A 13,172-nucleotide genomic window follows, 5' to 3' on the forward strand; every position below is an offset into this window, starting at 1 on the left:
AACTGGTTCTTACAAGCAAGCAAATAACCATCCTATGCAATCAGGTCCACTAAACAGTTATTTTACACATTAACTATTCAAAACTATATAATTCAACAAATAACCTCATACTTATCTATTACGGGCCTCAAGTTTCACCAGGGGAGTTTTAAGTTGGACATCAGGAAACACTTCTCTGAAAGGGTTCTCAAAGACTGGAACAGGCTGCCTGGGAAAGTGGTTGAATCTCCATCCCTGGATGTATTTAAAAGCCATCCAGGCAGGGTGCTCAAGGGCATGGGGTAGTAGTGGCCCTGGTAGAGTTAGCTAACAGTTAGACTTGATGATCTAACCACAGTGATTCTGTCTGTCATTCTGTGAATGACAATAGTAAGGTTCATGAACCCAATGATAAGACATCAAGAACCCAAGCAGGGCAAACTTCATCCAGCTGGAGAGGCAACACACAGGCACCCCTGAGGCCGTTCACAGTAGATTTGAAAAACACAGGTAGGAACCACGAAGGACAGGAGCAGAAATATGGCTTGCCATGGCCTGCTGCCATAAACTCCAAGTTCCCTTCCTTTGCCACTATCAGGCTTTTGTGCAGGAGACCGGAAGAGCCTTTGCACCTCTCATATAGCAGGCAAAGGACCAAGAGAAAGAGGGGCTCAGGAAGCAGATCATGGTTTGGGACCCAAAAGCCAGCTTGGCACAGGTTTCATTTCATTGTGTCTCTGCATGTGTTGTGGTTGGATCTCTGGGCCTCTGCTTGCGCACTGAACTCCCTTTCAGCTCCCTCAGTCCCTGCTGAACCTACTACCCCAGTACCTCACTCACTCCTGAGCACCTTTTTATTTATTGGGCACCAGGGATTCATAGTACTACAAAGGATTGTGTCCTGCCAGGCCTCCCTCCTCTCCCTGGGTGCAGAACAAACAGGTGGAACAGATTTACTGTAAAAGCAGGGGCGCAAATCCTTACTGGAGAGCTCTGCTTGTTCTCAGCAGCCTGCTGCTCACCAGGTGCATAAGACAGAGGTCTTGCTGCAGTTTGCAGTGTGACACAAGGTGTTCCTACAATGGATGGCAGTAGGAGATAAACATCTCCTTTGCAAGATGCTGTTTGGGCTGTTTTCCGGCTGCCCTGGAAACAGAGCTGTGCAGGTGAATGCTACAGAAGGGGCCTGCAAAGCAGCGAGCAAGGGATCAGAGAGGCTGGGCTAACCTGCAGCAAGGTAGCCTCCTACGGCCTGCAGGGGTCAGAGACACGGCAGGCAAGGTGAAGGCGATGTTCTTCTGTGGGGATACACAGCAGGGGCGATGCTGCCGCTGCCATGCCCACTGCCGGGGGGGGAAGCTGCTGCCCTTGCACCCTCCCGCTGGCCATGCCGTGCAAAACAGTGCCTAGTTGTGGGTGCAGCTCCCTGGAGAGTGCCCAGCGCTGCCTTTGCTCCTGGCTGTTAGGCGACTCCTAACACTATGGCTCAGTGCTTTCAGAGCACGCAGAAAGCTTGAATAAACATCGAGAGACAGGAAGGCATTGCCCACGGCCCTCAGAAAGGGCACGCAGCATTGCTGCTGCTCTTCACTTTCACCTTCCCGGTAGCTGGCCCTGGCTGTAGCTGAGGGGGTGTCAGGCAGCAACAGGGCCTGAGCACGGGGGAAGAGCCAGCCGGGTTGCCCAAGCACCACACAGACCCTCAGCCTCCTTGGAGCTCTCAGCAGTAGAAGGCTGTGCTGGCTGCCGGGGGGAATACTCTGCCCGTTCTCGGCTCCCTACTTGCAATAGCTCAGCCTGGACAAGGCCCAGCTCAGTGACAGCAGCGGCTAGGGACGGGAGTCCCAGGCCCTGTATACAGAGCTGCCCAGCTGTGTCAGTGTGAGCGCTGAAAACACAGAGAAACCCGACAAGACTCCGCTGAGAGCAGAGGGAGATGCAGGGTAGCCAGGGCGCGGACCCTTTAAGAACAGGCACGCGTCCGGCGCATGCGCATAGGCTTCCCCAGCGATTTATTTGGCGCCAGCCGCGGCTGGGCCTAGCCTATACTGAGGTGGGGTGGCACGCATGCGCAGTCCGTAAAGGGTCCGGTCGCCTGCCGTGCGCTTTGTGGCGCTGCCGGAAGCGGCCGCAGGGAGTGGGGCCGAGCCGAGTGGGGCAGCGCGGAGTGGCGTCTCTGCTGTGTCGCCTCGGCCGCTGCAGGCACCATGAAGCCGGCGGCCTGAGGGCGCAGCGGCCGGCCCTGCTCCGACATGCCCGCCGGGCCTTTCGGCGCAGGTGAGGTGGCATGGGCCCTCCCGCGGCGGCGCTGGCCGCGGCCCGGCCCGTTCCCGCCGCCAGTGGGGCCTGTGGCAGCCGGGGCACCGCCCGGGAACCTCGGCCGCACTGCCCTCTGCGGTGTCCGCCGCGGAGCCGGGCCCGTGGGCGCGGCCGGAGCAGGCGGCGGGCGCACTTACCCTGGGGCGGGGTGCCGCGGCGATCTAGGGCAGCTGTCGGCGGACCGGCCGGTGCCGCGGAGCAACCTCCGGGCGGATGGGAGAGGGCCTCGGGAGACCTCCTCACACCGGATCGCGGCCCTTCTGGGCCTGTGCCCTGGCCCTGGGGAGTGGTTTTGAGCCGGGTTTCGGGTCCCCGAAGCAAGCGTGAGGTGTGACTCGCAGTCGGTGCGCTCCCTTCTCCCCGTGTGCAGGCTCCCGCGGGCAGGAGCGCGAGCGTGAAGGGGGAAAAGTTTCTGTCTCTGTTTCCCTTCAGACTTTATTACAAACAATAAGGTGGTGCTTTGTGTCCCTGTCTGCAGGCATCACGGGCTTTGCCGTGATTGTGCTTTCTCGTGCTTGTATTTGGTCTCATTTGCTCTCCAGGGTCAGTGGACAGTACACAGATTGGTTTTGGGAAGCGATGAATGACAGCAGAAGCACAGATGGCTGGTTCCCCGGGTCAAGGGGACCATCAGCTTCAGGAGATCCCTTCCTGGTTGTGCAGTTTATAGAGTTGCACGAGGAATTGGACAGAAGAAGTGCAAATGTAAAAAGAAACCCTCGAGTATAAATGGTTCTCTATCGGGGTCAGGGTAATGCACTGTTTTTGTGGCTATTGACACAAGTGAGGGATGTGAAAGCTCCTCAAAGTCTCAAATGACCTGCCTGGAAGGTAGTTTTCTCAACCTTGCTTTCGAAGAGAAGAATGATGGTGAGGATCAAAGTAGTACTGATGTCCGAGCAATGAAGATGGAAAGTAGAGCCAAACCATACAGCACTGTGGACGTTTTTGCTTATGGCTTTCTTAATCTTCCGCTACTGCAGCTTTTAGGCAGACAGCTCTGGGGTGGGTGCCCTGCATCCTTCTTTGGGAAGGCTGGTGGCCAGTGGTGCTCTCGTGGTCTAGAATGGTGATGAGGTCTCTCAGGTCAGTGAGCAGGAGTGCTGGGGACACTGAGGTCCCAGTCCTGCAGCTTAAATGGCACCCTGTGTTTGAGGCCCAGCCTTCCCTGTCTGAGATTTGTCTGTTAGCTGATAAAATTGGACAAATTCATCCTCCCCTGGTAAGGGACCTGTGATTATCTTCTCTTCTCCTCAGTGACGCTGTGGCTGAGTGGCCTGGGAAAGAATGATCGAGTTCCTGTTTTTTTCTGTGCCTGATCTTTTCCCTCTTTTAATTTTGTAGGAATCTTGACACGCATCTCCATTGAGTCTTTAACAAAATACCAGCCATCTAGTGGTGTTTCTCTGAGTTTCTCTCTGATGGGTTTTCTCTTTAACTGTTGCCCTTTTTATTTTCTGCCTGCTCCCTGCTCTGCGTGGTGGCAGAGTACACATGCTGTGTGCTTGAGGCAGAGCCTCCCCACCAGATGGGCTCCAAAGCTGAGCTGCCTGCAAGGGTCTGTGCTTCTGACCTGCTGGGCTTAGCGTGAGAGGTGCTGAGTTGGCAAGATCTAAGTTGCTCTGTCCTGCAGAAGCTTGGAGGGCAGAGGTGCAGCAGTGTCATGGGGGGACAAATGGGCACATGACATTTGTCCGTGCTCAAAGTGTCACAGGCCTCAGCTGGCTTCAGGGGTTGCTAATAAACCTCTCTGGCCTGAGACAAGTGGCAAGATGGCTTTCTGGCAGTACCCGTCTCCTCTGGAGAGCACCTGTCAGTACTCTTGGTATGGCAGGGGCATGTTGCTTGTTTTCTGTGAGATACTTATATGTAACATCCCAGGACTTTATGCTGGTGCTTCTCTGGCTTTATTAGATCTTCATCCTTCCTTGGACATCTCTCTGCTGATGGTGTTTGCATCTGCTCTGTTGATAACAGTTGCCTCTACTCTGTTTTTGGTCCTGATAAGCCCCAGGAAGCATCCATTGTTGGTGGAGCTTGTCTTTGTTCTTTACATCCTTGTGTGCTGTAGGCAGGCACTGCATTGTACACACAGAGGTGCTGCCAGTCAGGGGCTGAACGTTCACCTTTGCCTCCTGCACTCCTGTGCTCAGCACATACTGAGGAACTGCTTCCTGCACCGGTGCTGCTTCTTCAGCCTGCCCCCTGCACACACTCCAATGTGTCTGCCTCTCCTTGAGGCCCTGAGCTGCTGCATGTCCCCGCAGACTGTGGGTCTTATTAGTTAGGTGATTCTCGCTGTCTAGCTTTACTGATCCAGGAGTTTAAATGTCTTGGCTGTAGCTGTTGTTATGAAGTTGTTGAAGAACTGGAAATAGAACCTAAGTATTTTTGTTTTTGGAGTTCATCAGTAAGTTCCTTCATGCTCACCAACTTCTATAGTGTTTCTGAACTGAGGATCTTTGATCTTAAATGCTGAAAACATCGATGTTCAGTGGTCTGTATGGTGAAAGTCACTAAAATTCCTAAGCTAAAATTAATCTGGTGGGGCCATATGGATAACCAAATTATTTGCCACGCTAAGGAGTTGTACTCAGCTTCCTAGTGGATGGTAAATATTTTCATTTCCTATCTCAGTAGTTGTGGTCGGTATAATGCTGACAGTTTCTTTCCAGATCTTTCTGTCTGAGACTCTGGGGATGTTTTATTTTGTGCAGCCTCCAGGAACGCAAATGTGACCTCTTTCTAAACTTTAGAGTGTGTAAAGCTGCTTGATAAACTTCAGGACTTTATTCTTCCCACCCCTCCTCTTAATTAGGTTGCCTATCACTTGGAGCAGCCCTAGTGATTTGCACCTCACTAAGACATGTTTACGTGAAGTAGGACTATTCAGCTGCATGAAACAGAGGAGATGTTATTTGGGCCAGTGAGTTCTTTTTTGAAGCTGGAATGCAAAAACATAGCAAAAACAGCAGTAAAAATCAGGGTGTGCTGTTTGTGTGCTGGGGCGGTCACATCTTTCCCTTTTTGCCTGCAGTGTGCTGTGGCTGTTTGAGTAATGTGTGACAGGGGCAGCCTCTGCTGAGGGGGGAGCCTTGCTGTGAGGAATGAGGTACCTCTGTCCAAAGCAGGTCACAGAACTGCCAGTGTGAGTCTGTCAGGCAGCACATCCTGATGGACACTGTGAGACTTCAGCTCTGTTCAGCTGATGTGCAGTTAGAAATGTGTTTGCCTGCACCCCAGCCCTACCAGTTGGCACCACCTGCCAGTTCAAATTGCAGCTGAAGTGGAGTCTTAAATGGAAAGTAACTTCTAGTCCTTGAAAATCAAAACTTACTGCTGTGAAGTGTTGGGGTCAAATGCATCAATCTCCTAGGAAATGCCACCTCGAAAGGATTTTCTGTCTGAAGCAGGGACTTGTTTCAGTGTTCCCTGAGTATTGATAAGACTGACATTTCTCTTATGGCAAGCCCAAAGGAAGTCTTGATTATTAATAAGATACAAATCTGATTATGGTATTTCTGCATGAAGGTCAGGGTGTATGTGGTTACCTTGTCCTGCTGCTACAGCCCTTTTAAACATGGCATATTCTCTCCATCCTGTCTGTTACAAATGCTGCTCTGCTCAGGAGTGTGGAAAGGTCACCCAACAGACCTTGCACCTTTGCTTCAGCGTGGCATGAAGGCAGGTGGTTGTGTGTTCCCATTGACTTGCCCTTGTGCAGTGAGGGTTTTAGCTAGTGCAGCAGGGTTTGGGGATCCCTGCCCTCTGAGAACTTGTGTCTTCTGGAGGAGAAGGCTCCGACATACGTGTTGCCTGCAGTTTTCCTGTGCTGTGACTTTAGAACCTGGTTCTGAAGTAAGGGCAGCCACAGTAAGTGTGCTTGCAGTTCTCAGCACATTGATAAGTTCCTGCTGTGAGCTGCTGGCTGCCAGCCCTTCAGCTGGGGTGCAGTGATGTGCAGTAGAGTACATGCTGCCTTACTAGCTGACATGCATTTACTTAGACCTGGGCTCCTCACATGGTGCTCATGATTGTTCTGAACCTGACTGTTAGCTGGGAGGGAGTGTGCCTCTGCTTTTGAGAGCAGCTGAAGGGGAGCAGGGGCACACTGCTCTGGAGATGGAGGCAGTGCTGTGGACTTGAGGAAGGGGAAATCTTGTAAAGTGAGTGATGCTTCACTTCTGTCCCTGCTTCTTCCACTCCAGACACAAGCTGGAGACCAAGGCAATGTTCAGATGGGACAGAAAGGGCAAGATGGGTGCAGGATACATAAGGAAAAGATACCAGTCGGGAAACCTGTGGCATGAAGTTAAGCAGTGACTGAAGCCATTACTGAGGGGTGTGGGTCAGGTTGGTCTTGCTTTTAGTTGGTTTGGGTTTTGTCTTTGTTGTCATTTGTTTTTGTTTTGACTTCTTTGTCCCAAGAGCTAGTGTGTTGGCATTGCTGGTTTGCTCTAAGGCTGAGGGCTTTGGAACTGCAGTGCCAGGAACATTGCCCCTGCCACAGCCCCAGAGGAGAGAGAATGCTCCTGCGGGCTGTGGCTGCTGTCATTAATATGCTATCAGATGAGCACATGTGATGATTGCCTCAAACCAGAAAGAGACTAGTTTGGAAACCCAAGCTCTTGCTGTCTTGCCTTCCCTCCTCCCTTGAAGGGATCTGTCATGCTTTTTGTATAGGTTTTGGGTGTAAAGAAATACTCAGGGAGTCAACTAAATAGCAGACCTCTTTTAAATGGGGCTTATCCCTAGCAAGGTGTATTTCCAGGCCTGGCTTCTCATTTGATTTTGGGCCAAGGAATGTCTAAGAGAATCATTCAAATCATTCCCTGTATAGCTAACTGACTTCCAGTATCTGGCTCTGGGTGCCAGCTTGAGCTGATCCAAGCTGTGGCTGTTGAGCACTCCTTGCTTTTCTCCCAGGTCAACCCTCTTTGCCTTGTTTCATCATTCACGTGGTCAGCTGGCTCAGATAACTGATAACAGACCGCTGCTGTTGGAGGGAGAGGAGGGAGACAGTGCAGTCCAGTTCTGATGGCTTAGGCTACCCTGGTGCCCCCTGCCCAGCAGCAGTTTTGGTGTTGCTGTGAGCCTGCCACTGACAGAGGGGCTGCTTCTTTGTGTTGGCACAGCTGAAGGCACCTTGACCCAGCAGAAGAAATATTTGTGCTGGCTTAGTGTTCTGAATATTTGGACGTGTAGATAAACCGACCAGTGCCTGGCAGGTCTCGCTGAGCTGGTGACACTGGGTGGGCATCCCCTGGCCAGCTGCTGGCCTTGGCACACACTGTGCCTTGCTGCTGCCTGGTGCTGCTTGCTCTGACTCTGGAAGCAGAGCTTAAATTCTGCTGCTTCCAGTTTGCCTCACTTGGTTGTAGTCTCACAACAATGTCAACCTCTACCTCCCCCAGATTCCACCACTGCAAAATCCTGGTTTGTTCCCAGTCAACCTGGCCCCCTGAGCTGGTGGGGAAAGGCAGGAGTGCAGCTGTGCTGGAAGTGTTGCTGGAGGGAGGGCTCTGCTGCTCCTGTCTGGTTCTGACAGCTACCTGGGGTGTTCTCCACTGGTTTTTGTACACCGAGTCGTTGGGACAAATGCAGGTCAGGGAGTGGCTCTTTATGTATGGATGTCACAAGGGTGTGCAGTGGGGCATGCTGCTCAGGTTTGGTATCCCTGCTCTGAAGTGATCTGGGTTTAAGCTGATGATCCACCAAGGTGCAGTCATTCCTGGAATCAGGCTCTGAGCAGTGCATGCTGTAGCAGAAATACTTTATGAAGGTAACAGAGGCTGAAGTTTTGTCTTCTGACTGAGGCTTCCCTGAAAGTTTCCTGTTGTGTGTTTGTAACTATTGCTGAGCTGAACAGGGGCACAAGGTCTGAGCTGGAGCCATTGCTGGTGCAAACAAAAACCCTGATTTAGCCAAAGATGTCATGAAACTGAGAGCATCTTTCCTGCTGCCACCTGCAAGGGTGGCACAAGCAGAAGTTGCATGAGATGAAGTCACTTCTCAGTCTGAAGTGTCTTAGATGGGCTGATGGTCTCTGGCAGAAACTCACTCTATTTCTTTTCTCAGACCAAAATCACAGCTATGTTGAAAACCACTGAGGCTGAAAAACAGCTGTTGGAACCTGTTGTGGGTCTTCAGGTGTCTGACAGAGTGACAGATAGGTGCACTGGGTGTCTGCCCTGGCACACAGCCTCAGGTTTGGTGATGCCACCAAGAGCACTTCACTAACGCTGCCTTTTCTCGTTCCTTGTCCCGCAGGTGTTTGGATCGTAGCATAGAGGCACTATGTACTCAGAGTGGAGGTCCTTGCATCTTGTCATTCAGAATGATCAGGGTAATACCAGTGTCCTTCACAGCTATCCTGAAAGCGTGGGCAGAGAAGTGGCAAATGCAGTGGTGCGTCCTCTTGGACAAGCTTTAATTACATCATCTGTTGGAAGTGAGAGCTTACTAAAAACAGACAAAGAAGTGAGTGCATTTCCTCAGAGATCCAGAGGGGTGACAATGAGTTCCTATAGCTGCTTTTATTGTCCTCTTGAACAGGCCAACTTTTGGGAAGTGCTGTATTTTTAGGTTACAGAAGGCTTCTATGAACAGGTAGTTCATAGCAACAGGCTGCTTTGTGACCTAGTAGAGAGTGCTCTGCTGAGCTGCTGTAGCAGAAATGTCAGGGTAAAACAAAGCCCCAAAACAACACAGAAACCATCAAAAAATGTGGCAGTTAACAGATGAAACCTTCTTAGTGATCTGATGGAGAGGGTCCAGAGGAGGCCACAAAAATGATCAGGGGCTGGAGCAGCTCTGCTATGAGGACAGACTGAGAAAGCTGGGGGTGTTCAACCTGGAGAAGAGAAGGCTCTGGGGAGACCTTAGAGCAGCCTTCCTGAAGAGCAGTACCTGAAGGGGCTACAAGAAGGCTGCAGAAGGACTGTTTGCAAAGGCCTGCAGGGACAGCACCAGGGGCAATGGCTTCAAACTAGAGCAGAGCAGATTTAGATTGGATGTGAGGAACAAGTGCTGCACCAGGAGGGTGGTGGAACACTGGAGCAGGTTGCCCAGGGAGGTGGTTGGGGCCCCATCCCTGGAGATCTTCAAGGTGAGGCTGGACAGGGCTCTGGGCAGCCTGATCTAGTGGAGGATTCCCTTTCTTTCTGCAGAGGGGGATGGACTGGATGATCTTTGGAGGTCCCTTCCAACCCAGCCCATTCTGTGATTCTATGATTAATTTTGGAAGCAACAGTATGTGTTTTGTGTAGCCTTTGTACAGTACAAGTGCTGACTAGCATTTGAAAATCCTGCACTAGGGCAGCTCTGGTGTCAGATCAGGCTGGAGAGAGGCAGTGCTGAGGCCATTGGCTCTGAATTGTTAGGAGGTTACTGTACACACAGGCACTGAGCTGGCCTGGCCTGGCAGCCTGTGGTAGGTACAACTGCCCACACCACCTAACTTCTGTTACTTGGAATTCAAACCAGTGTGCTCTGATTGTTGTTTTCTTGCTAATATTTGCTTTTAATAACTTTGCTCTGTGTCTGGGCAGGTAAAATGGACGATGGAGGTGGTTTGCTATGGGCTGACCCTGCCTCTGGACGGCGACACTGTCAAATACTGTGTGGATGTGTACACAGACTGGATCATGGCCCTTGTGTTACCTAAGGACTCCATCCCTTTACCAGTCATTAAGGAACCAAACCTTTATGTTCAAAGAATTCTCAAGCATCTCCAAAATCTCTTTGTCCCGAGGTGAGTGTTGGGGCTGGGACGCTCAGGAAGGTCAGGAATTTGGAGCTGTAGTTGGCAGGTAACCTGTCCAAGAGGCCTGATGAGCCATGGGGACTCTTGATTAAAATCTGTCTGCTGCCATTTCAGGGCTGGGAGGAAGGTGTCTTTCCAAACCTGTTTTGTAATTTTCAGTAGCAAATGAGTTGTTGCTGCTGTGTTTAGGTGATTGTAATTACAGATTATTTGTAGACTGGAATGTTTACTGCTCTCAGAACTCAAAAGAGCCACCCTTGGTAGATGGCTGGAGGACAAGGAGAAAGGTTAAATAGCATCACTGTGTCATCATAGGCTTGGTGTTGTGCAAAACTGAGACAGCTAGGGGCACACCATGGCAGTCCCACACCTTGGCTACTTAAGTTGACACATTTCTCATGTGCTGGATGGTCATGCATGAGGTAGCTTGCACCTTGCTGCCTGGTAGTTTGGCCTAGTGATGGTGACTGTCTTTCCCTGGTAGTTTGAGCAGTGCTTGCCTGTCTGACAGCCCAGTGTTCCAGGGAGCATCCTTGGGTGGTAATGGTGAGAACTAGATGCTTCTAGCTCCTGGGCAGAGTGATCTTGTCAGTGTGCTCAGACATCATGCTGTGCTTGTAACAAGTGTAGCTGCTGCTGTTGAACGCCTGTGTTGGGTCAGTAAGAGGAGGCTGTGCAATGGTGCCCTGTGAAAAACAGCACTTCAGTATTGAATGAAATGGCTTCAGATCAGTGTTTGCTGTGTGTCTGTAAGTACAAGAGTGTCACTGCAGGTGGCCTTCCAACTGCTGCCCTTCAATTGCTTAACTTCACCCAAAGGCTTTGTTAATAAAGGGCTTTGAGTAGTAACTCAGACAAGGAGTTCATTGGTGTTTACTGATTGCTTCAAAGTCTGCCAGCTTGGTTGCCAGTGCTTTAACTTGTGCTGAAAAAGGCATTAAAGGGTGGTCAGGACAACAGCGCAGGTCTGAGGAAGGCATGCTTCTGGGTTGGACTTCTGCAGAGGGTTGTCTCTGAGCTTTAACACATGCAGAGCAGAGTCTGCTCTCTGGGAACCTTGATTTCCTTGGCACAGCTGGGACTCAGTTACTCACTGGTCTGTTAAATAGCTCTTGCTGTGATCCCCTGACTGCTTTCATGCCAGGGCCCCTGGTAGCAGGCAGTTCAGTAGTCAAAAGCTGCAGTTCCAGACTTCTCTTCTGACTTCATTGATGGAGCTTGATACAGGATGGTAGACTGCATGTGATGGCTGTTGAAGGGAATTATTAACATCTAGGGGCAGGGAGGGATGGAAAGTCATTAATTTAAACACTTGCCCTTCCTCCCAGTGTAACTATTCTACTGCTCTTCTCTCAAAAGCCTCTGAGATGCATCTGAATCAGTTTTGTCATGGCTGTGCTGTCAACATTTGATGTTCAAGTCCCTACTGTTTGTAAGAAAAAGAGCTGAAAAGTTCAAGTTTTATCCTTCAGGGAACTGTATTGAAGTCACTCCAGCCACATAATGGAAATTAAATGCAGAAGGGAGTTGGTGCACACCTTGCTTGAGTAAAAGCAAAGGTTCGTTTCATTACGTGTCTTTGAGATGGAAGAGGACAATGAGTTGTGATTTAACCCAGTCCATGCATGTTGCTGGTACTGATGGACTCCTGTAGTATACTTACCCAGGAGCTCTTGTAGCTGCCTGCATTGAGCTGTGACCTGGACACATCTGCCCTGTGTTGAAAATGCCCCAGGCCTTTATCATAAACCTATGTCCTATACAGGGTTGTGATTTAAAGAACTTTCTCATGCTGGTTTCCTGGAAATGATGTAGCTGTTGGTTTGGCTGCCGTAAAAGTATGGTCCAGGGTGGTGATGAGGGTTTCAGACCCTGAGGAGAATGCAGAGTTGAGGTGCAGCAGCCTTAAGTGAGCAGTTGAACAGGATCTCACGAGCATGCACACACCAGCACAAAGCAGGTTTGTGTAAATCCTTGCAGCCTGAATGTTTAGCTGCATCTGGTGCTTGCATGCCCAGCCCTTGGTGCTGACAAAGGAGAGCAGTGACTAGGGAGAGCTGCTTGCATCCTTCCCTCCAGCACTGACTTTCTGTCCAAGCCCATGAACAAGGACTTCTCCTCTTGATGTATTTAAGCATTCCCCAATGCTTTCTGTCTTTGTTAGCCCTACAGGATTTAGAAAGCTTTGCAGGTGAATCAGCAGTAGTAGCTACAGCTGGCAGATGAAGGTTCACCGCTACAAACTCTTGCTGAAAGCATAGAAAGAAAATATGAGAACGTTTTCTCTCTGCCTCCCCAGGAGACTGAGATGTAGGTACCAGGGTCTTCTGTGCAGCTGAAATGCCTGGAATTGCTTGAGAGGCCATGAAATATTTCGTTGTGATGATTTCTTGTGAAATGAGGAGAGCAGTTCTTGTTGCAAAGGAGTGTGGGAACCAAAAGCCAGGTTCTGTAGAAATCACAGAATGGTAGGGCTTGGAAGGAACCTCTGGAGATCATCAAGTCCAACATCCCTGCAAGGCAGGACCACCCAGGGCAGGTCACAGAGGAACACACCCAAGGTGGGTCTTGAAGATCTCTAGAGAAGGAGGCTCCACAACCACTCTGCTCCAGGGCTCCAGCACCCTCACACCAAAGAAGTTTCTTCTCATACTGAGATGGAATTTCCTGTGGCTGAATCTGCATTCACTGCCCCTTGTCCTGTCGCTGGGCATCACTGCAAAGAGCCTGGCCCCATCCTCCTGACAAGCACCCTTCAGGTATTTGCATACTTTGATCAGGTCCCCTCTCAGCCTTCTCTTCTCCAGACTAAACAGCCTCAGGTCTCTCAGACCTTCCTCATAAGAGATGCTCCAGTCCCTTCATCCATGTAGCTCTCTGTTGAACTCTCTACAGTAGTTCCCTAGATGTGAGTCTGCAAAGTGCTGCAACCAAAGTCTGCCATTCAGTTGACTTTGTGGACAAGAGGAACTAGGAGGAGGATGGGGGCTTGAGAGTTTGCTTTACTAGAGTAGTTCAGAAGTATCCCATCTCCTAAATGGAAGCCTCCTTTTTTATAGACTGCCTAAAGTATTGGTGAAACAAGTCTGGAAACAGGCTTTGACATTTG

General features: G+C 50.5%; 1 protein-coding gene across 2 annotated transcripts in view; it reads left to right on the plus strand.

Moving 5' to 3' along the window:
• Positions 1-8,595: 8,595 nt before the first annotated feature.
• Positions 8,596-13,172, plus strand: part of RALGAPB (Ral GTPase activating protein non-catalytic subunit beta) — a 77,187-nt gene continuing 72,610 nt past the window's right edge. For both annotated transcript variants that reach the window (XM_054392097.1, XM_054392098.1), the window contains exons 1-2: positions 8,596-8,778; positions 9,849-10,051. In XM_054392097.1, coding sequence (XP_054248072.1) covers positions 8,596-8,778; positions 9,849-10,051 — 386 coding nt within the window. The remainder of the gene's footprint in view (positions 8,779-9,848; positions 10,052-13,172) is intronic.

This window comes from Indicator indicator, chromosome 24 (genome assembly GCF_027791375.1).
Source record: "Indicator indicator isolate 239-I01 chromosome 24, UM_Iind_1.1, whole genome shotgun sequence".
Lineage (NCBI taxonomy): Eukaryota > Metazoa > Chordata > Aves > Piciformes > Indicatoridae > Indicator > Indicator indicator.